Source organism: Passer montanus, unplaced genomic scaffold (assembly GCF_014805655.1).
Source record: "Passer montanus isolate IOZ18808 unplaced genomic scaffold, ASM1480565v1 scaffold5, whole genome shotgun sequence".
NCBI classification, from domain to species: Eukaryota; Metazoa; Chordata; class Aves; order Passeriformes; family Passeridae; genus Passer; species Passer montanus.
Window position 1 is genome coordinate 305,220 of NW_024369929.1, and position 24,006 is coordinate 329,225.

The 24,006-nt window shown below is 49.5% G+C and overlaps 1 protein-coding gene across 7 annotated transcripts in view; it reads right to left on the minus strand.

Annotated features, from left to right (window-relative positions):
• Positions 1-24,006, minus strand: part of NEO1 (neogenin 1) — a 170,206-nt gene that overhangs the window by 8,620 nt on the left and 137,580 nt on the right. For 4 of the 7 annotated variants that reach the window (XM_039723088.1, XM_039723085.1, XM_039723091.1 and 1 more), the window contains exons 13-23: positions 23,463-23,607; positions 20,005-20,115; positions 16,840-17,034; positions 16,206-16,301; positions 15,003-15,226; positions 11,067-11,205; positions 8,444-8,551; positions 5,815-6,009; positions 5,039-5,071; positions 1,659-1,727; positions 899-1,046 (exon numbers count right to left, since the gene is read on the minus strand). In XM_039723088.1, the coding sequence (XP_039579022.1) occupies positions 899-1,046; positions 1,659-1,727; positions 5,039-5,071; positions 5,815-6,009; positions 8,444-8,551; positions 11,067-11,205; positions 15,003-15,226; positions 16,206-16,301; positions 16,840-17,034; positions 20,005-20,115; positions 23,463-23,607 (1,463 nt within the window). The remainder of the gene's footprint in view (positions 1-898; positions 1,047-1,658; positions 1,728-5,038; positions 5,072-5,814; positions 6,010-8,443; positions 8,552-11,066; positions 11,206-15,002; positions 15,227-16,205; positions 16,302-16,839; positions 17,035-20,004; positions 20,116-23,462; positions 23,608-24,006) is intronic. The other 3 variants (XM_039723089.1, XM_039723086.1, XM_039723087.1) reach the window with 2 other exon arrangements.

A 24,006-nucleotide genomic window follows, 5' to 3' on the forward strand; every position in this document is an offset into this window, starting at 1 on the left:
CTCACTTTGGGCCATGGCAAAGCTGGAGGAGGGGTTTTTGGGAGCAGAGTTGCTGGGAATGGCTCAGACATTGGTACATGTCACTGACAGAGCCGCTGGCAGGGGCAGCTCCCAAATCCTGCTCCCACTGGAGCTGATGAGTGACAGGGATCAGGTTATCCCCTGGCTGAGGGCACTCAGAAATTGGGATTTATTGAAAATCAAACACGCTCCTGGCACTGGCCCATCCCTGCTGCCCTCCCCAGCACAGCCCCAGCTGCCAGGTGTGCCAGGGCCAGCTCCTCCACCCCTGCTCCCCCTCCTGCACTGCTGCAGGGTGGTTCTGCTGCAGCAGAGCAACTGCAGATTATCCAAGCCTGGCTTTTCATCACTTCCTTAAAAATCTGTTTTGCATAACAGCATCTTTTCAAACTCCAAATACAGCTCTGGTCTTCCAAAGAACACACAGAGAGAGCCTGCAGGAGCCTCACTGCTGCAGCATTAATGCAGATGCTCTGAGGGAAGCATTCAGATACAAACACCAGGATTTTGGAGCACCTTCCTAAGGAATCCAGCAGCACATTCACATTCCCCTCCAGTGATCCCACTAAAAACTGGATCATGTCAATGCACTGAGCCCACCCGTGCAGGAGGGAGGAGCTGCCTGAGCTCTCCCAGCTCCCCACACATGGACTGGCTCCACTTTGGAAAGTTGTGAGGGACAATTTCTCCTGGGAGGGGGAAGTGCAGGCACAGCTGGAAGCACTGCCCCGATCTGTGTGTGAACGAACTCTGGGGCGTGACAGGAAAAGCAGAGCAGCAGCAGCACCTGCAGGCTGCAGGGCTCACAGGGAACAATCCCTAAATGAAGGATGAAAGAACAGGCTCAGCACGGAGGCAGGGCCCAGCCCCCAGTTACTTTTTCTGGTGGGACGTGGTGCGGCGCGTGCAGAAGACGGCGACGATGACGACGATGACGATGGTGATGACGCCCACGGACACGATGATCACCAGCAGCATGTTGCTGTCCAGGGGGGATGTGGGGCTGCCGTGGGGACTGTTACTGCCTGGGAGGGTTGGGGAAGGGAGAAAAGCTCGTTTATTACACAGGCAAAGCAAGCAGAGCCCACCAAAGACACCTGGAATCCTGCAGAGCAGCAGGAGGGGATGGATCTCCTCAGAAATGTTTGTTTCTCTGGCATTTTCCAGCTGTTTCTGTACAACTGCTCATCTGGAAATTGATTTATAGATCCATTTCCTACTGAGTCTATCACAATTTAAGTGCAGCCTACTCAATTATCACAAAAACCTCCCCACTCTAAGCAGAGTCAGTCTGGGATCCTGCTCAACCTGCAGCACCACAGGTTCCCCTTGGAGCCACTGGAATTGGACCAGGAGCCTCCAGGGGTCACTTGGCTCCAAAGGAAACCCTTTGTCAACACCAGGGAGCATTCCTGAGGACAGAAATCCCACCACACAGCACTGAGCAGGGGAAGGAGCACAGGAGGCCTTTCCTTCCCCATGTGGCCCTGCAGAACTGATGTCCCACCCCACGCTGGGAGCAGCTCTGCTCCTGGAAATGCCCCGGGAGCTCAGCAGCAGCAGAACACCTCGGAAGTGCTGCTGGAACATCCTCAGAAGCACAGCGTGGCCCTGGAGAAGCTCTGCCCCACACTCACCTCCCAGGGGGGGTTTGTAGTCTGGGCCCAGGTCCATGGGGCGGCTCCCCTTGCCAGCAGATCCCGAGGCTGCAAAGGTTGGACACAGGAATTTTACACACACAGACACAATCAGCATCTCTGAGTCCTTCTTCAGAACCTCCCCAAGCCCCCAGGAGCAGCTTTTCACCTCCTTTTCTGTGCCTACAATAAAATTTGGCTTTGCACAGCGCCTGCTTCTCCAAGGAAGGAGCCACTTCTCCAAAGGAGCTCTTAATGGTTTCCCAGTTATTATTTTCCTAATTAAGCCTCTCCTAATTTCACTTTAAAAACAACAATCAAGCCCATTTGCAGTAAGGCACAGGTACATGTTGAGGCAAATGGTTTTGCCACACTTGTTCTGGGAGTTCCTCACCCTGGAACAGGAATTATCCAGGTTTCTTTTCCTAGCACCCAGTTCCAGCAGCTGGGGGAGACTGGAAATGTGTGCAGGATCCCAGCATAGTAAATGTAATATTAAGGGCTTGCCTAGCCATAAAAACTTGCTTTCAGCTCCTCCCTGTTCTCCCCTGCACCCCACAGGTGACAACAAAGCACCCCAAAAGTGGTTTTGGTGAAACCCGAGGGAACAATAAATTAGTTACATCCAAACCTGGTCCTTCCACTCTGTTTTCATCCAAATGCTCCAATGCAAAATTAATGACAAAAACACTGGAGTAGGGGAAGCATTCAGCAATGGTGCAAAGAGCAATATTCCTCTGGTTACAGGAATCCAGAGTATTTTACACATTTTCACACTGTTCCACAAAGAAAACACCTCCAGAAAGCGAGGCAGTGTGGAGCAGAACAGCCAGGAGAAGGATTTTTTCTGTTAAAAATCCCCTTTAATCAAGAAGTATGAGGTGTTAAAGGATGTGTAACAAATGGAAACTGAAGCCCAAGTGAGAGCCTGTGAACTGAAATAAAGACAAATGGCAAAGCAGGCAGGGGCTGAAGCTGGGAGGGGAGCAAGGAGAAGGTTCTGTGTGTGCAGTGAGGGAAAGGCAGGACAGGGGAAGGACCCAGGAGCTGCAGGATGGAGAGGACACAGCACCAGGGCTCCCTTTGAGGGCACCAATAACCCTGCAGAGACAGACTGGGCAGCCTCACACAGCCTCTGCCAATGGATTTGTGTCTGTGGCCACTCAACCTGCCCTGGCAAGGGGGAACCCCATGGACTCAGAATCCCTGAGCCTGCTGCTGAGCAGGCAGAGGAGCTGTGGCACAGGGGGGACACAAAGAACCTGCAATATTTAGGGAGGGCAGTCACACACCCTGAGCATTTCCAGTGGAGCAGCTGGAGCCCTAAAGCAGGTGAGATGATGGAAAAGGGGGTGGAGAGGATGGCACACACCTCACATCCATCTTCCTGGTTTATGGAGAACAAGTGTCTTCAAGAAGCTGAGTGTCAGCCCATAAATGTGGCTGGTAACAGTAACTATGCAGATATATAATGAGAAATATATAAAATATACTGCATTTAGGCTTGCAGGAAATATCTGACAGTGCTGTGCAATGCTTTGTTAAAATAGCACCATAAAAAAAAACAACATGTGGAGCCTATTAAGAAGATTAACAACAAATTAACTGAGAAGAATGAGAATTATCCATGAGGAATGCTTCCAGTGAGCTCTGCAAGGACCTGTGCTTGGCCAAGTGCAGCTCAGTGACCTGAAGAACACCACGAAGGAGAAGGGAACAACTGCCCTGAGGTCAGCAAGGGACATCAGATCAGGGCTGAGAGAGGCAAGGCACAGTGAGCCTATGGAACCCATGTCCTCCCTGATGGATTTAGGATGGAATTTAGGTACCCAGCCAAGGTGCTCCTGAGGATCCAATCCCTAAACCCAGAGATGAACATTTACACCTTTAAATGCACTCCTGGCAGCCCCATCTCAGGCAGTGTGACCTATTTCAAGGGACAGTTTAAGACAGCATTTGCTGGAATTGTTTTTCATTCAGCTCTGAACCTCCATGTTACAATATATCCAGACAGAACATTTTAACTGTGGGTGACTTCAGGATGGGGTTACTTGATCAGAGACCTTCATCTTTGCTTTAGGACAAGGCCTGAGAGCAACAGGCCCAGAGCTCTGTGCTCCAGAAGGGGGTGGGAAAACAGAATCCTGTGCTGAGTTCAGAGGGAAACATAAAGCAGACAAAGAGAGAAAAGGACAGAAGCATTGAGGGCACAGCCTCAATCCCCTTTGGTTTTGCTGCCAGCCTGAGTAACTTGCAGCTTCTTTCCTGCAGGTGCCAGCCTGGCAGTTCAGGGCAGCTCCTCACTTCTCCTGCCCTTCCTCTGCCTTCCCCTTCCTCACGTTCCAGCTACTGCCACCATTCCCTCTCTCCCAGTGTCCCTATAGGAATTCTCTAACGAAACCCCTGGCTTTGATGATTTATAGGATGTGATAAAAATTGATCATGACTAGGAGAACTTGTTACTTTAGGATGTAACACTGGCTGAAATGGGGTTGGAGAAGGGAGAAGCAGAAAACAGCAACTTTCACCTAAAGCCCTGTAACCTTCCCCCATTCCCTGCTGCTGCAGGTGAGCAGGACAAGGACATTGGAGAATCTGCTCCCCAGCCAGCCCAAAGCCCAGCCCCACCTCCAGGACACAGGGATGGGGAGCAGTTCAATCACAGCATTACCTGGTGCAGAGTAAAAGCACATTTAATAAATTACTCCAAGTACCAAGCTGAGGAGCCAAGTGAGGAGCAGCTCCCTCAGAGCCCCTTTAGGATCTCTTTAATTGCATGTCTAAGCTGTTTGCCAATGGCCTTTTTAACTCATCCCTTCAGACTAATTCTCCCTTTTTTATGGGGCTTGTAGGTTATTTGGAAGAAAGCAAGAAGTGCCCTGGGACATCCACCTTCTAATTCGATGTGGGAAGCTCAAAGCTCCCATTTTTCAAGCAAACATTTTAAAAGCTTAAGGCTTTTAGGAGCCAGTGCTGGGTTCCTCAGGAGAGTCTGGGCTCCAAATGAGCTGACAGGCAGAATCTTTCCTGCACAGAGCTTTCCAGGCTTCCTTGCCTTTATTATGGAATGAATCCTCACAAGCAGCACTTGTGCTAACCAGAACCCTTTGATCTCCCACCCCTTGTACGTGGGCAGGGCTGGATGGGGCAGCTCTGGCTCCAAAGCCATTCCCCCAGCAGGATTCAGAGCTGGCACAACCCCATGGCCCTTCTGGGACATCTCTGCAGAGATCCCCTCACATTCCTGCCACCCACGGCCAGGAGTGCCAGCTCTCCCTGTCAGCACAGCAGGATCCTGCTGCACTCAGAAAATGTCACAGCACATGGACAGCAAACAGAACAGTGAGGGATGGAGAGGAGAAATGTGGCTGTTCATTTACCTTGGTCATTGGGCATTTTATCTGAGGATTCAGCTTAGTGGGGCAAGCACAGGGAGGAAAAAACAAGAGACACATCACAAGGATTGAAGGAGTGAGACAGAATTCCAAGTTTCCCACAGCACAGGGTACAGCTCTTGAAATGCACATGGAGAAGTGTCCAAGGGCAGCCTGGACAGGGCTTGGAGCAGCCTGGGCTGGTGGGGGTGTCCCTGCCCACGGATGGGCTGCAAGCTCCCTCCCAGCCAATTCTGTGACAGCATTCTATGACAATAAACTAATAACTCTATTTTTCCCAAGCTCTCTCCCATTTTACTCTTTACTATCTTTGCCCATCACCATCAGCTCCTGAACTGGGGGCCTGTGGCATCCCATGAGTTCCCACTGCACCGTCCCACCCCAGGAGCAGATGTGACACACGGGACCTGCACTGTCACTGCAGGAGCAGATGTGACACACGGGACCTGCACTGTCACCCCAGGAGCAGATGTGACACCTGCACTGTCACTGCAGGACAGCCCAGCCCAGAGCCCCCAGGCTGTGGGCCAGCCAGTGACCCCCAGAGCTGAGCTCCAGCCACAGGCACTCACTCGGTGCCAGCCCCAAGGTCCCTGCAGAGCCCGGTGCTGCCCCCCAGGATCCCTGTGCCCCCCAGGAGCCTGTGCCCCCAGGAGCCCTGTGCCCCCCAGGAGCCCTGTCCCCCCAGGAGCCCTGTGCCCCCAGGAGCCCTGTGCCCCCAGGAGCCCTGTGCCCCCAGGAGCCCTGTGCCCCCCGGGTACCTTTGGGGGTGCGGAACTGCACGGCCTCAGACATGGGCCCCATGCCCTTGGAGTTGCGGGCCTGGATCTTGAAGAAGTAGGGGGTGTCCAGGGTGAGCTCCTGGATCTGGTGGGTCAGCCTGTTGCCCACCACGGGCTCGATCACCCAGTCGTGGATCTCGGCGTTGACGTCCGTGCTGTAGTAGATGATGTAGCCTGGCACACAGGGGACAGTGCCACGTCAGGGACAGGAGTGCTCTGGCTGCTGTGCCAGCTGGGCTCTGACTCTGGCAAACACTAACACCACCTGCAAATACCAGCCTGCCCTCCCATCTGCCCTCTGAACTGTTCTAAGAGGGTGGTAAGGGAAAAAAGCCATTTAAAATATCAATATCATTGAAAATGTTTCTGATCACCATTCCTGAATGTGGACAAATGGCTATTTCCAGCTCTTTACCTATTTATAGACCAATACAATAAAATAAAGCTGCCATTACCAAAACATCCTCAAAGAATTAATATGATATTATTTAAATTATATGAAAACAACAAAACACAGTGAAACCACCTGTTTTTCATTATTTTTCAGTGTATTAACAAAGTATTGTTATTTCATTATTTCATTATTATTTTGTTATTTTTCAGTGTATTATTCATAATTTTTCAGTGTATTAACAAAGGCAACAAGAATCTGAAGAGAACTGAGGCTGCCCTGCACATCCCAGAAAAAAGGTATGGGAAGGGTTTATGTTCTGTTATTAAAATACAGTGCAGTCAACAAATATTATGCAGTAAAAGCTTTATAACTATTTTATACAAGAAACAAAGATCAGCATAAAATAAATACTTGAGCCTCTATATATTTATATAGACACAGAAATAAATACTTGAATCTGTATTTAATATATATTATATATAACACAATATACATGATATATTTTCATATATTATTTATATATTTGCATCACTATATCTACACCCAGCTTCAAGTATTTACTTTCTATGTAACATATATGGAAATATAAATTTTTATATTACTATATATCTCTTTTATGTATATATCTGTTGTATATCTATATATCTCTACATCTGTAAGATATCTAAATGTGGGAAATAGATTTGTAGAGAATATATGTATATTCTCTAGATATATTATATACATATACATATATATAATAATTTAATACCCACAATCTAAAGTATATAATATAATAATCTAATTAATCTATATCTATAATATATAGATTATATATATATATTTATATAAATATACATATAAAATATGAAGTGATGCTAAAAGCATTATAACAGTCTAGAGGCACAAGCACTGAATTAATTTCAGACTGCCCTAATTAGTCAGCAGCTCTAATGAAGCCCAAGCATGCAGGTCCCAGAGTGGCCCAGCTCAGCATTCCATGGACAGGGGGCCATGGAATGACATCAGCACTCGGAATCCTGGCATCACTGACAGCACAGGGTGAGCTAATGAGTAATTAATTAGTGCCTCGGCTGATGGGGCTGCTCCCAGCAGAGGGCACTCGGGCCCCACATCCCAAAAACTGCTTGGGCACTGGAGAAGGGAGCTGGAGGTGGGAAAGGGGAGCTGGAGAGGGGGTTTGGGAAAGGGGAGCTGGGTTTGGGAAAGGGGAGCTGGGTTTGGGAAAGGGGAGCTGGAGAGGGGGTTTGGGAAAGGGGAGCTGGGTTTTGGGAAAGGGGAGCTGGGTTTTGGGAAAGGGGAGCTGGTGCCTGCTGCACTCAGGCTTAGCTCTAAATCACCATTTTAGTTCATTTTTAAGCTGTTGACTGCTCCTTGTGCAAAAGCTGATAAATACTGAACAGTTCTGTTCCAAGGGTTTCCTTCACTGCCAGGGGATTTGGGAGCTGGACAATTTTGGGATAATTTTGCCAGCCCTGTGCAGGTAAATGCTGCTCTCTGCAGCTCTCCCCCCTCCCTTGGGTGTGCCACAGTGGGAGACATTTGTGCCCTTCCTGGCAGCCAAATCCCTCCACCAAAGGCTCCTGTGTCTCCAGGCAATCCTCCAGACCCATGGAGAGGAAACATTTTGCTGCCTTTTCAGTGATTTAATCAGTTTTAGTCCCCTGTGCAGAGCCTGGGCTCCAGTCCTGCCCAGTCAGGTGTCCCAGGTTGGATTCTGCACCATGGGTAATCCTGAGCTAAGACCCAAACCCACAAATCTGATTTCAGCTTTAAAAATTAAAATTGAAGTGGATTATTTCAGAAAGCCCTTCCAAATGGGAATCTGAACAGAAATTACAGAAGGTAACAGTCATTATTACTCTCTGGAAAGTGATTTATCCTGTGTGGCAGTGATGCAGTTAAAGGCAAATAACAGATTACTCCTAATGGTTCTGTCAGGGGAACAGGGAACTGCTCAGCAGTCTGTTTTGTGGCACAAAAATGCCACAAAGATGACAAAGAGCTCTGGGATGGCTTCTCCTAAACAAACCTCTGCTCTGGGGCATTGCTGGAGGCCTGCTATTAGAACAGCACAGAGGTTATGGAGATATTTCAACTTCCAGCTGCACTTCTGCTGTCACTCCATTTCCCGCTGCCGTTAGTTCAGCTGTGGGGTGAACACTGAGTGTGAGCTGGCAGAGCAGCCGGGCACTGCCGGCTCCCTGTGCCCACCTGTGATTTTGCCGTTGGCCTCGGAGGGCGGCTGCCAGTTGACGATGATGGTGCGGGGCTTGCCCTCCTTGCTCACCACGGTCACGTCCTTGGGCGGCGACGTTGGCACTGCAACACAGAGCCAGGAGTCAGCAGGGGCTGCTCTGTCACACCAGGGCACAGCCAGCTCAGGGCCCGGATCTCCAGCTCATTTTGATGTGGTTATTCTATGTATTTGGGTTATTCTCGTTACTGTTATAAATCCCCCCTCACTGGCCAATGCCATCAGGGTCAGTGCCTCCCTCCCATATGGAGCTCCCCCTTTCCAGAGCATTTCTGGCACCAGATGTGAGCCATGACTGAGCATCATCAAAAATCTGCACAACTGGGGCCAGTGACTTCTCACCTGAATTCCTTCAGTCGTCAGAAAATCCCCCAAACTTGTGGAAGACACATTCTCTACAGGCAGGCATGTCTCTAGCTGTATAGGCTGAAGGGTCTCCCTGGTTCCAGGTTTATGGTGGGACTCAGACCCAGAAGTGCCCATTTGCCACTTAAATCCCAATCAGCAAAGTAAATCCACCAACAACTCAGAATTATACCAGCCTGGAATGCTTTGGGTGGGAATGGACCTCAAAGCCCACCCAGTGCCACCCCCTGCCATGGCAGGGACACCTCCCACTGTCCCAGGCTGCTCCCAGCTCTGTCCAGCCTGGCCTGGGCAGTGCCAGGGATCCAGGGGCAGCCCCAGCTGCTCTGGGGAACAACTTTGGGCAAACCTGCAATGGCTGGCTGAGCTCCTGAGGAATGATTTGGAATTTGGAAGGCACCTGCACCCAGAGGGTTTCAAATGCAGAAGGGTTTGCTGAACAAAACCTCTTTCCTTGGGTTGCCAGAGAGCAGCACTGAGGGAAAGAAAGGAGGGGAGAGTTTTCCTTCTCCCATCAGCCTCTCCTGCCAAAAATTCAGGACACAGCACAAATGGCTCCAGCAGAAAACTGAAATCCTTGCTGTGAGCTGGAGCCTCCAGAGGGCACTGAGCATCCCTGCAGTGCCACATCCTGAAATCCAGGAGGCTCCTGAGGGGGCAGCCCAGAGCAAAGCCACCTTGGCTGTTTAATACAATCACAGCATCACTGCATTTTCTGCATTTCCAGAAGTTGATGTAGGTGACCTATTAGAAATCCATCCATAAATCCTCGGGGATGGCCACCAATTATCCCTGTCATGAAGAGCTGCAAACCAGGGACAGCCAAAGCCCAGGAGTTATTGTAACTATTGCCCCAAATATTCTGTAAAAACAGGATTCAGAGGAAAGAAAAATAGAAAATCAGGAGTAGCCCACAGGAGATCAGGAACACACAGACAACACAGAGCCCAGAATTCCTTATTTTCCTGTCAGGAGCGAGTCCTACACAACTTCCCAGGAGTATCCCAAAACGAGCCACTCACTCAGGAATTTGGCCAGTATTATAAATCACAAGATCTGTTCTGAGAACATATATTTAGCCTTTATTTTTAATTTCTGTTTTAAATTGTCTCCTCAGTTCCCCAGCTTTTGGGTCATATTTGCAAATATTCCTTACAGTCACTTCAACCTGAGCTTTCCTCTTTAAGTGCACTGAGCCCTCCTGCACTGTGCCCTGGCTCAGGGGCTTTGTGGCAAATTCTCTTTTAAAAACCTTTCTTTGTGCAGCTTTTACAGTGCCTGCACTCCGAGCAGAGTTATGGCTGAGGACTGAACCTGTGTCAGCAGAAACACCAAACGGAGTGTTTAATGTGGGCTGGAAAGGAGCCCCAGCCCAGAGCTGGCCCCACACCGTGGAATTCCCACCCAAAACCACCACAATGTTTTCAAAAGCAGCTGAAGCTCACTGGGACTTCAGAGTAAGTTCAGAGAGTTCAGATTTTATCCTGGGTTTGCTTTTTCTTAAGCAGAAATGAAAGAATTTCTATTATAGACTATCTGGAAAATCTCACTAATTCTTTGCATGATTGATTTTTTGGCTGTATTTTCATTTAGAATGAGAACTCTGGGCTCATTTGGACTGTGGGCTTCTTGTCCTCCACAGCCCATCTAAAGAGAACCCTCCCCATAATAGGCAGTAAATTTAATTGCCCAAAGTTCATTTAACACTGCAGGGTAAGAAGAGCTAATGAGGGGCAGGTCAGGAAGAGGCCTGGCCCCCACAGTCACTCCCTGGGCCTGAGTTGTTCCTGGCAGCCTCAAACCCTCCTCTGTTCTGCACTGAACAGGAATTTAGAGCTCATTTGGATGTCTTAATGCCTACTGTGATTTTTCTGTCTTCATTTGCCTCATGCACCTTCTCACTCTGTAACAATTATCATCACATTTACGGCAAATTTTAATTATTATTTGCTGAAGTGTTTTCTTTGTATTTGCTGTTGAGGTGCTTTTTGTGAGACTTTCTTCTCTCCTGCCCATGAAGTGTGGTACATTATTCATGACTTCTCTGTAATTTGATGTAAATTCTCCTGCAATCATCCCTTGCAATTTTCAAGTATGTTGTTGTTTTTTAATCAGAATTTCTGACTGAACTATTCAGACCCCCCCACCACCAGCAAGTGTTAATCAGCAGAACCATTTCAGGCGGAGGTTTCTTTGGGAACACCCCAGCAGTACCTAATTCAAAGGTTGTCCCATGTGCTGTCATGCTCCAGGTGCTGGATCTCCTGCCCTTGGTCACCATCACCGAGAACTCGTAGAGGGTGTTTGGCTTCAGCCCTGTCACCAGGTAGCTCAGAGTGGTGGCATTTGCAGTCTGCAAGGGAAAGCAGGGTCAGCCCTCCCCAAAGCACCCCCTCACACAGCCCCAGCCCTTGTTCCCAGCATTTGCATAACCACACTCATTAATTAGGGCTGGTTCTTCTCTGGCGTGCAAATTCATTAATCAAATATCAACGTTTATCCTCCACTAGAAATGCTGCAATCAGCAGGAGCACTTAGCAGCAGTCAATTAGAAATGAAAAAAGACAATTCAAGGGCCAGGGCCCTCTTGTTCTGCAGTGGTTAAAGCCCTGTTTACCTGGGGGTTCGTTTACAGCATTTCATTAACTCTTCTGGCTGGGGAAAACAAAAAGCACAGCAAGGAGCAGTCCTGCTTGGAACCTGGAGCTGCCTCCCAGATCCCTGCTGGAATCTCCAGAACAACCTTAAATATAGTAAACAATCAACTACAGACACACTAGTGAGACTTGAAGAGAATGAAGCTTTACTGAAATGTAGATTCTTTTCAGAAAAAAATGGTTATTTAGGATCACACAAGGAAGATATTTAGGATCACACAAGGAAGTGGGTCAGAGTGAATTTTGTAATTCAGCATTTCTAAAGATCTGCTGTTTGTTATCAATGGCTTCAGCACCAACAGAACATACTGGAGGCCATGGAAAAGAGGGAAAGCTGTGTTTACAGATATGTATATCCCCACCTTGACCTGCAGTGCTGCAAACACAGAATTAAAGAGTTGTTGCAGGATCTGACAGGGCCATACAGCACCTGCCACAGCCACTGCCTCCAGAAACCACTGAGTGCAGCTCATTTATTGCCAAGGTAAAGGCACCTTTCCTGAAGGCTCCAGCAGTGACAAAGAAACCCTGAGATCTCCAATCTCTTCATTTCTTTTTTCTTCCAAGGGATAGAAGTTCAGGAGATGCTGGTCCAAGGGATGGCAGGGATTTGTGCACAGGGCTTTGCTGTCTGTGGCCAGACAACAAAGACTCGTAAAAGGAATTAAAATCAAACCCTCCATTGGCTTTAAACCTCTCCCTGGTGAGGCTCAGTGCAGTTTGGAGTGGGTGGGACTGTGGCTGAGGGGCACAGCTGGAAGGGGCACAGCTGGAAGGGGCACAGCTCCCTGGGGAATGCACACCTCACTGGGAGGGATGGAGTGACAAGTCCAAGGCAGGAATCTTTCCCTCCCATCTGGCATTCCCAGCTGCTTTACCCCAAAAAGCTCTTCCTCTCCAGGATGCTGGAATTCCCAGCAGTATTTAAGCACTCCAATATTTGTATTATTTGATGTGGCAGCTGGGCTCCTTTTACAGGTGGAAGTTCTGGTTTCCATCTCTGGCTTTGAATCTTGGGATCTTTTTGTTTCCCTGTGCATCCCACTGAGGGTAAATGACACACCACAATCCCCCTGGAGTGTCAGACCCCACAATTTAACAGCACTTCATTATTTTTAAAATCCCAGCCTATCCCACAGTGCCAAACCCTGCTCACCTGCTAGAAATAAACTCCATAAATATTACCCTGAACAATTTGTTTCTGTTTTATGCAGTCCTAAAAGATGCAATGTTTAATATTTTCATTGATTCCTGATGGATCCCAGGTAGCTGCAGGACAACCCCACACACCAACAAGGGGGCTTGGGGAAACTGCTCCATTGTTACAGTTTTATAAGTTGTGAGTTTTACAGTGCTTCACTGATAAGGTAAAAAATGGAGCTTTATTTCTCTCTTTATAAGGTGTTTTAAGCATAAACAGTGTAATTAAGAAATGATACTTAAATTATTTTTACTTTTAACTTAATAACTAACTACTTGTGTCTGGCAATGTGGACTTTTTATTTAATTACACAATACCACTCAAATCTACTTTTAATAACTAACTACTTGTGTTGGCAATGTGGACTTTTTATTTAATTACACAATACCACTCAAATTCATTAAGAAGAAGGTGAAGAAGAAGGACTAGCTTCTGTTCTAAAATTTTTATCTTGCTTTACACATAGTACTATATTCTAAAACTTTAAACTCTAAGTTTCCTGCTATGTGATATTAGACACTTCTGTTTAAACTGTCCACTGATAATTCTAGCTCTGTTCTTCAGTTCTGGAAGTTTTTTCTATGGCTTCAGGTTCAATGTAGTGTTCTTTTGGGGGTCAGTGTCTGGCAGCACAGAAAGTCTAAAATTCTCAGCAACCAGGGCTCCAATAACCCTGTTGGTGCAGAGGCAGCTCAAGCACAGGAGCTGCTCCCATCTGCTCCTGGGTTTCCAGGCTCACACTGGCACAGCCCTGCCCTGAGGACTGAGATCCCTGTTTTCCTCAGCTCCCTGCACAAACAAGGAGGAACCACGGAGAGCAGACAGCTCCTGCCCAGGAGCTTGGGACAGGGCAGGAACAGAACACCCCAGGGGACAGTCTCCACCCAGTTTAGGGATGAGGGAGAATGAAACCCCACCGGGCTGAGCAGACGCAGCTCTGGAGGCTGCAGAGGTGACACAGGAGCTCTGTCCCCAAGAATGGGGACACTGCAAAGCCTCTGATGCAGAGGGGCAGGACAAGCCCTGCTCTCACTGCAGTGAGGCTCTCAGCCTGACTGAGACCCAGCACTCCCTGCAAGGGCTCTGACCTCCCAAAAAACATCCAACAGGGCAGGAGAGCATTTCCAACAGAAACAAGGGGAGGGAAGCAGGATGTGGCTCTCCAGACACATGGGTTACATGTGATTGGAGCAAATACCTCAAACTTCTCTCCTTCAGGCAAATCCTTTCTACATTTTTCAGTAATTTTAAATTATATCCCATCATTCCATGTTGGTTTTGGTCACAGTAAAACTTGTTGCCCACTGACCACCAGCACTGGAACAGTAGGAATAGTAAATTTACTGTTTTATTCCATCTTCTATTTTATTTCATTCTTTTAAGCTATTAGCTAATGAAACTGCAGCTTTATTTGAACAACTCCTGAGACATGCTCTGCACATGACTCAGGAATGTGGCTCAGAAGTAACTTGCCTTTAGAGGAGGAATACACACATATTTACATCTTTTCATTTCAATAAAGAAAAGATCTGGATTATAACAAGCTGGCTCTGCAGGAGCATAAAGGGAGCTCCACTGGCTGGGTATTTTAACAACCAGTTCCTCTGAGTCTCATTACAAATGTGAAATTTGCAGTCAGCAGCTCTAAGCCCTCCAGGTAACTCTGAAAATTACTAAAAAAATCCAACCAACCACCAAACCAAACCCCAAATCCAGTCTCCAAATCCAAACACATGAAAATGGAGGAAGGCAAGGATATAATAAAGTTTTTGTTGTGTATTTTGAAGCCAGTCAGCTCCCAAAGGAAAAGTTCACTATTAGCTTTGTAGGAACTGGAAAGGCTCTAAAAGGAAACTCCAAACCATGGGGGTAAATCTGTTTTCCCTGCATGGCTCAGTGAGGGGCCCCAATCACACACCCCTTGCAACCTCAGTGCTCTCCAGAGGGGAGCCCACACCTCCCCCTCCCAGGGATCAGGGCAAGGGGAAGCTTCAACCATCACCATGTCCACAGAGCAGAGCTCTGGGAATTCCTGTTCCCTCCTTGGAGCAGCTCTGCCACAACACCCAGAGCTCCAGCTCCTTCCCACAGGAGACACCAAAGAACTGCTCCCACCAGACCCAGAGCAATCCTGGCTCCCCTGCCCCTCCAAGGAGCCCAGCAGAGCTCCCAGAGCTGTGCCTTGCCCTGGGAGTGGAGTTGGACCAATCCTGCCCCTCCAAGGAGCCCAGCAGAGCTCCCAGAGCTGTGCCTTGCCCTGGCAGGGCTGGGCAGCTGCCCAGGACTCAGTACCTTGTACTTGGTGTTGGCAGGGATGTTGGTTTTCCAGCGGACGGTGTAGAACCGCGCGTCCGTGATCTTCTGGTTCTTGGGCAGGGAGTTGTCTGCCCAAGTGATCCTGATGGTGTCATGGCTCAGGATGGAAGCCTGAACTCCCACCGGGGGCATCATGGGAGACGGATCTGGCACTGGAGTGTATGGAGCATTAATAACAAACAAATCAACCTCGGAAGTGTCTGGGCAATCCGTGGGGGAAAGGCCGTGGTTTAGAATTAAAAAGGGAGGAGGTGGCATTTTAATGTCAACCAAAACAAAAAAGGGGATGCAGGGAAGTGCAATGAGATGGAAGGTGAGGAATGGAGAGAAAGAGAGAAAAGCCAGAGTTAATAGGTGACATCAGACTGGGCAATAACATCACTCTTGCATTGTCCTCCCTCCTCCAGACAGTAAGACAACAAATCCCTGCTGGCATAGCTCTAATTAGTGCCCAGAGCAATCAGCCATGGCCTGGGAACCCCAAACACTCAGTCACTGGAACTTCATTTGCATGGAGTGTCCACTGAGTCCTCTCCCAGAAAGCAAAGAGCAGGACACAGAGCTGGAGCTCTGGATGGGCAGGTGCCACTTCCTGAACATTCAGGGACCTCCCAAAGGCACCTTCAAAGGAAGGTTCCAGTGAGAGAACAACTTTCAGTAACTGTGAAACTGCAATTCCAGCATCCTCTGGAGAATCTCCAAGCATTCCAGCTCATCAGGACTAACCCCAAGTGTTGCACCTCCCCCAAATTCCTGGGTGGTGCCAGCAGCCTGGGAGGGAGCCCAGCGAGCCATGCCATGGCAACAGCTCACCTGCACACCTCCTGCTTAAACCCTTTATGGATTACAAGGCCAAAATAAAAACTGCCCAGGTTTTGTTGAGTGTGAGTGACAACAGAGGGACACAAAGCAAACACAGGCATCATGTTCAAAAATCTCAGTGAAAAAGACCATAAACCCCAGCCCAGGGCCTTTAGAACTGCACCCACGTGGGCCGTGCTCAGTAAGGGAACATTTGGAGCAAGAACATCCATTAGTAGTTGTCAGGTGAGTTTGGAATGTACAAATGAGCCCAGTTTAGGTGGTTTATCAGAACGTGCAAGGCCAAGCGAGCAGGGATGAGCTGGCAGGCAGGAGCTGCCACCAGCCCCAGCCCACCCAGGGCAGGGCAGCACTCACCGGAGTGGGGCCGGGTCACAGCGCTCTCGTACAGGGGGATCCCTTCCCCCACGTTGTTGAAGGCTTTCAGGGTTATCACATAGTGGGAGCTGGGATCTGAAGGGGAAAAGAGATCAGCACAACCAATGAATCCTGGATTCTGCTTCTCCACACCTCCTCTGTTCCATATTTTAATTTTGAATTGGAATCTGTGGTTTGAACTGAGGAAGTCTCCACACAGACCTTCTGTGCATGGCCACAGAACCCCAGACTGGTTTGGGTGGAAGGGACCTTAAAGCCCATCTCATTCCACCCTCTGCCCGGGCAGGGACAGCACAGCTCAAGTCTGTAGTTACAGCAAATCTACCTTAAAGCACAGCCAAATCAGGAGTGAGAAAAACAATTTAGAAGAACATAATGACTCAAACCCCTGATTTTAGGGAATTCCCAATATTGCTGTTTCTCTCAGACTGTTTTACCTCCCACAGAGAGCTCTGTGGAGGGGTGAATCTTTATTTTCCTTTGAAAGGAGCCACCCGTGAACACTGGTGACATTTCAGTCCCTTTTCTCCCGCAGCTGCACACGGAGCACAGCGAGCTCCGGGAGTGCTGGGGGAGGCTGAGCTGGGGCACAGCTCCCCCTCCCTGCACTCACCCAGGTTCTCAATGGTGTAGTATCTCTGTTTGTAGTCCACCTTGATGGTCTGGGCGTGGGGGCTGCCGATGCCGTAGCCGATGGCGTAGCCCCTCACCACCACGTCCTGGTTCTCGGGCGGGGTCCAGCTCACCACGATGCTGGTGACCAGCGGGCGCACGTGCAGGGAGCTGGGCACCTCGGGCACGCGGCTCTCTGCAGGGACAGGGAGGCAGGCAAGGCTTCTCTCAAAGAGAGGCACTGACACAGACAGCAGGAAGGGCAAGCAAAGCACTTGTGTGTGCTGGAGTGAGCACAATGAAACTTTGGGGTGCAGCAGAGAGCACAGAGCTCCAAGAGCAGGATGTTAACGTTACATTCCAGTAGATTCACCCTTTAAAAGGCAGCACAGTTGTGCTGAAGCTTAGGGGTTGGGATGGTTTTTGTACCAGATCTGTTTAGGCAGATCTATGTTGTCCATGTCATCACCCAGTTTTATCCCATCCTTCCCCTCCACAAATTCATCTACTTGCAGTTCCATCATATTCCTTACTTGTGGGTATTACAGTAATTACACGGAAAAGAATTTTTCATCACTTTTCTGGTGATAAAGAAAAGTTCCTGAGCTGGTTGTAGCATTAAATAGGATATCCCACACCTGTAAGAGCTGCACTGCAAAGGGTTCTCCTCACTTGTCCTACAGTTGTCCCTGCCTAGATCCTTGGATTCCCATAATTCATACAACATAAGCAGGAACTACACAGAAAATACAGAGTCCACATCAAATGTTCAAACCCTTTCCCCAAAAGCAACACAAGTCTCACCCCATCCCACAGGGACAGGGAATGTGGATCCCTAACTCCAGAACACTTCCACAACGTGCCACTGTAAGCCCCTAATATTTCTCCTAAGAGCTTTTCCCCACTGTTGAGTGGAACCTAAAGGCAATCTCCCTCCTGTCCCTGGAGTGTCCCTAACTTTGGGTTCACTTCTCAGAAGTGAAATCCATCCTTTTGTCGGGTGCCGGGGATTAGGGATAATTCCCAGCAAAGGGAGCTCCCCACTCCAAATGGAATCAAGGACTTGTGCTTCCTGCAGGGATTTCTTTTTGATGAAATACGCTGCATTTCTCTACAAACATTTACTAAAGCTCCACAACAGGATTAGCTGGATCACAGCACAGGCCTGGCCCCCAGCCCGGGGAGCTCTGGGCTGCTGCTCCCAACTATTAAACACAGCAAAGCTCCAAGGGCAGCACCAGAGGTGACATTTCCACTGCACTGGGGACAAACTCTCTACAACTGTTCAACACCTCCTGCTCTGCACTCAGGGGGAACCCGCTCTGACTCCAGAGTGGAATTGTAACACTCCTGCTCCCCTTTACATCCATGGGACTCTGCTGGGAATTCTTTTCTATTTCAACTCAAAAAGCAGCTGTGGAATAAAAAGAAATGATGCCTCATGTGTCTGTTGAACCTAAGAAATGCAAGATGAGCTGCAAATGTATTTGCATGGTGTTAAAATAATTCACACAAGGTTCCTAAAGAAAGAAACCCAAGAAATGCAGTGTGCACACACAGATCTCACAGGTGTATGCAGGGTTATATGAATATTATGCAGAGTTATACGAATATCATGTTATGTTGTCTTAAATGTCAATTTTTATTACTTTATTCAATGGAAAGAATGTGAAGGAAGTCAGATTTCCAGCAACATTCAGAGGTGAAAAAATGTAAATGACAAAGCCAACAGAGAAGGAAAAGGTTATTTTTATTCTTCCTCCTTCTGCCCTGTTTAAATTTAATCCTGGTGCTGTCCTCTGGCAAATGTTGTTAACTCCAGCTCAGGGACACTTCCACTGCCCTGTGAGGTGCTCATGTACAGAGCTCTGCCCCACTGTGGCAGCTCCAAGGGCCAACAGACACACGGATCAAGGAATTCCCAGTCCCCACCTCCCTGACCTGCTCTGTCCACACTGGAGAATGAGCAGCAGCAGGACCAGGACTAAGCTGAGCATCAGCTTTGCACAGAGAGAGGTGGGAGAAGGGTTTCCAGGCTTCCTAAGCTGGCTGCTGAAGGATCCTCCAGCAGCAGGGAGCAAATCTGGACTCATTTCCATTTTTGCACCTCCCAGCTGCCAGGATGGCTGAGCCTGCTCACAAAAATCCATGAGCAGACCCTCTGTTGAGGAGAACCCTTTACAGCACATGCAAAGAGCTTTGAAATATCCCATTTAATGCTTCAACAAGCTCAGGAACCTTTCTGCCATCATCAGAATTTTCAATGTAATTATTCTAATACCCACAATTCCAATATAATTTATATTTAGTACATAGGACAGAATTTCTGATGGGAGATGTGGTGCAGAAAATACAGAAAATGTAATTCATCTCCCTTTTCTTCTGTGCAAAATAAGTTACCATGGGTCAAAGAAAGCACAGCACCAACATGGGGGTAACACTGCAAAGGGCTGTGGCTGAGAATGTTTTCAATTATTATTTTCTATGGTTTTGTTTGAGGGTTTTAGGATGAGGGAAGAGATGAGAATCTTGATTCTATGGTTCAGAAGGCTGATTTATTATATTATGAATTATATTAAAATGTTATACTAGAGCTATACTAAAAAGAATGGAGAGAAAAGGATCTATCAGAAAGTTGGAAAGGAATAGAAAGGCATGATAGCAAAAGCTCATCATTCTCAGAGTCTGACATAGCTGGATTTTTGATGGGTTATTAAGTAGAAACAACTTACATGGGCCCATCAGATGTACCTGCTGGTAAACAATGTCTAGACTACATTCCACAGCCATCAGATAGTTATGGTTTACAATTATTTTCTGAGGCTTCTCAGCTAGAATAGGAGAAAAATCCTAGCAAAGGATTTTCATAAAAATATCATAGTAACATCTTCCCTACTGTGACATCTCATTGTCACTAGAAATGGATATTCCTCAGCAGAGAGCACTTGGTGCCAACATTCAGCACTAGCAAGTGTAGAAGCACTTCCATTCCAAGCCACCTCATTGACTTGGCAAGAATTTTCTGTTAAAACAGGAATTGATGTCAATTCCAAATAAACCCCACTGTGCACCCAGAAGAGCAGTGGAAACAGAGGTGTGCTGCTCAGGGAGGCAGCAGTGGCAGTGCAGCGGGTGTCCCCAGCTGGCTGTCCCAGCCGGCTCTCACCGTCCAGGTCGCTCTCGAAGGTCTCTGCTGACACCCACTCGGTGGCAGGGCCCGTGCCGTTGATGGTCATGGCGGCCACGCGGAAGCTGTACTCCGTGCCTCGCTCCAGCCCTGGGGACAGGAACAGCACTGAGCACCGGGACAGGGGACAGGAACAGCACTGAGCACCGGGACAGGAACAGCACTGAGCACCAGGGCAGGGGACAGGAACAGCACTGAGCACTGGGACAGGAACAGCACTGAGCACCGGGACAGGGGACAGGAACAACACTGAGCACCGGGACAGGAACAGCACTGAGCACCAGGGCAGGGGACAATCCCCACTGAGCCACCAGGACAGGGGACAATCCCCACTGAGCCACCAGGACAGGGGACAGGAACGCTACTGAGCACCAGGGCAGGAACACCACTGAGCCACCAGGACAGGGGACAATCCCCACAGAGCACCAGGACAGGAATCCCCACTGAGCCACCAGGACAGGGGACAGGAACGCTACTGAGCACCAGGGCAGGAACACCACTGAGCCACCAGGACAGCAATCCCACTGAGCCACCAGGGCAGGGAACAGGAATCCCAAAGAGCCACCAGGACAGGAATCCCACTGAGCCTCCAGGACAGGAATCCCCAGAGAGTCACCAGGACAGGGGACAATCCCCACTGAGCCACCAGGACAGGGGCCATTCCCACAGATCCATCAGGACAGGGGATATTCCCACAGAGTCATCAGAACAGGGGACAATCCCACAGAGTCATCAGGACAGCAATCCCCACTGAGCCATCAGGTCAGCAATTCCCACAGATCCTACAGATCCCAGAGCTCCATCAGCCTCGCAATTCCCACAGATCCATCAGCCCAGCAATTCCCACTGCTCCACCACCTTAGCAATTCCTACAGATCCCAGTTAAATCCCAGGAACCATGGATAACCCAGCCTTCCACTCCCACTGTCCTCACAGCATCAGCTGGAAGGGACGGCAAGGGCCTGTTGGCAGCCAGGCTTTAACTTAGGGCTCTTAATTAGTTTAATTAATTAGTTTTAAGAACAGGAACACTGCCACCATCACCAAACCTGGGGGTGGCACAGAGGCAGCAGGTGAGCAAACTCACACCTGTTTAGTGCATGTAAGAGTCTGTACTAAAAAATCAGAGCACTCAAGATTTGATACACTGAACCTCTCCAGCAGGTTTTGCTGCTGGCAGAAATGCACTGGAATTACAGGAATATCTCAATTCTGTGAGAAAACTGAGACTAGCTAAGTCACAGCTGGAGTTTCTGAGAAAAAAAATCAGAGTATCTTGTTAGAAACTCTTCCAGAATCTCCCAGTTTCTTCTCTTTTGACCAAGTATTCATTTACAGAGATTTTAAAGAGGAACACAAGGTAGTGTTGCTGCTGCTCTCATGCTTGTTCTGCTGAACAGAACTGCAGCTCTGCCAGCAACACCTGACTGACACTAAGTGATGCACTAGACTGGGTTTTTAAGTACACAAAAGGATGACAGGCATTCCCTCTAGAATATTCCACGGATGCCTGAGGTCAGCCATTCCCAGGGCTCAGAGCTGGGCCCAGGTGCCTGTGCCAACCCTGCCCAGCCCCTGCTCCTCTGCCCTCCTTTTCCACACCTTCATCTCTGGCATTTGGGCACACAGTGAGCCCAGCCACCTTCTCCAGGCCTTTTCTAAACATTTTATAAGGAATCATCCAGTCCCTTAGCAAATCCACGGCCAAATCAGGGCTAGGAATCAGGTCACCAGACCCCAGGCTCCACCTGCAGCCCACAGGACCCCAAAGCTCCTTTGGGAGCTGCTTCTGTTTGTCTTCCAAGGCAGGAACCCCATGGGATCCCGTCCCTGAGCCCCACAGACACAGCCAGGCACCCTGGGGAGGACAGGAATGGACAGGAAACCACAAGAACACAATGGGCTCCTGTCCCTGAGCCCCCAAACACAGCCAGGGACCCCAGGGAGGATAGGGCCCCACAGGAACCCAATGGGATCCTGTCCCTGAGCCCCACAGACACAGCCAGGGACACTGGGAAGGACAGGAACCCACAGTAACCCAGTGGAATCCTGTCCCTGAGTCCCCTAAGCACAGCCAGGAACCCACAGGAATGCAATGGGATCCTGTCCCTGAGCCCCCCAAACACAGCCAGGGAAGACAGGGCCCCACAGGAAACTACTGGAATCCTGACTCTGAGCCCTCCAAACACAGCCAGGGAGGACAGAGACCCACAGGAACCCAATGGCATCCTCTCCCTGAGCCCCCCAAACACAGACAGGGACCCCAGAGAGAACAAGACCCCACAGAAACCTACTGAAATCCTATCCCTGAGCCCCCTAAACACAGCCAGGGACACTGGGGAGGACAGGAACTCAATGGGATCCTGTCCCTGAGCCCCCTAAACACAGCCAGAGAGGACAGGACCCTGTAGAAACTCAACAGGACCCTGTTCCTGAGCCCCCTAAGCACAGCCAGGGAGGACAGGACCTCATAGGAACCCAAAGGGATCCTGTTCCTGAGCCCACTAAACACAGCCAGGCACCCTGGGGAGGACAGGAACGCAATGGGATCCTGTCCCTGAGCCCCCCAAACACAGACAGGGACACTGAGGAGGACAGGAACCCACAGTACCCCAACGTAATCCTGTCCTTGAGCCCCCTAAGCACAGCCAGGGAGGACAGGACCCTGTAGGAACTCGACGGGATCCTGTTCCTGAGCCCCCTAAGCACAGTCAGGCACCCTGGGGAGGACAGGAACCCACAGGAATGTAATGGGATCCTGTCCCTGAGCCCCACAAACACAGACAGGGAAGACAGGACCCCACAGAAACCCAACGGGATCCTGTCCCTGAGCCCCCTAAGCACAGTCAGGCACCCTGGGGAAGACAGGGCCCCACAGGAACCCAATGGGATTCTCTCCCTGAGTCTCCCAAACACAGCCAGGGAAGACAGGACCCCACAGGAACCCAACGGGATCCTGTCCCCGAGCCCCCCAACACAGCCAGGGAGGACAGGACCCCACAGAAACCCATGGGATCCTGTCCCTGAGCCTACTAAACACAGCCAGGGACCCTGGGGAGGACAGGAACCCAATGGCATCCTCTCCCTGAGCCCCCCAAACACAGGGAGGACATGACACCACAGGAATCCAGTGGGATCTTGTCCCTGAGCCCCCTAAGCACAGCCAGGGAGGACAGAAGCCCACAGGAACCCGTGGAATCCTGTCCCTGAGCCCCCCAAACACAGCCAGGGACCCCAGGGACAACAGGGCCCCACAGGAACCCAACGGGATCCTGTCCCCGAGCCCCCAAACAGCCAGGGAGGACAGGACCCTGTAGGAACCCACGGGCTCCTGTCCCTGAGCCCCCAAACAGCCAGGGAGGACAGGACCCTGTAGGAACCCACGGGCTCCTGTCCCTGAGCCCCCAGAGGCAGCTGGGGAGGGGGGTGCTGCTCACCTTCGATGAGCTGGGAGAGCTGGGTGCCCCCCACGCTCTCGGTGACGTCGCTCTTGCGCGACACTTTGCGGTAGCGGATTTTGTAGCCCGTGATTTGCCCGCTCTGGGTCCCGGCAGGAGGGGGCTGCCACTGCAGCAGGATGCTCTGGGAAAGGCAGCACAGCAAGGGATTGGGGAAAAAGTCTTTAGGAAAGCTTTAAAAAAGAAACTCCACATGCAATTCCAAAGGCACAATGGCCAAATATTTCATTTTGTCAAGGGCCCAAGGCACTCCAGAAGTGTGACTGTGTGTGCCCACACTGCAAGCAGCAGTGAGCAGGGATTCCAGCTCTGATCCTTCCAGCCTCAATAAATCCCTCCATCATTAGCACTGTCACTGCATCCCACCATGGCCAGCCCACAGCTGGAATGCAGTTTCTCCAAGCCCCACAATCAGATATTCTACATAGAGACATTCAGAAATATATTCTCCATTCAGATATTCTCCATAAAGAGATTCAGAAATATATTCTCCATTCAGATATTCCCCATAAAGAGATTCAGA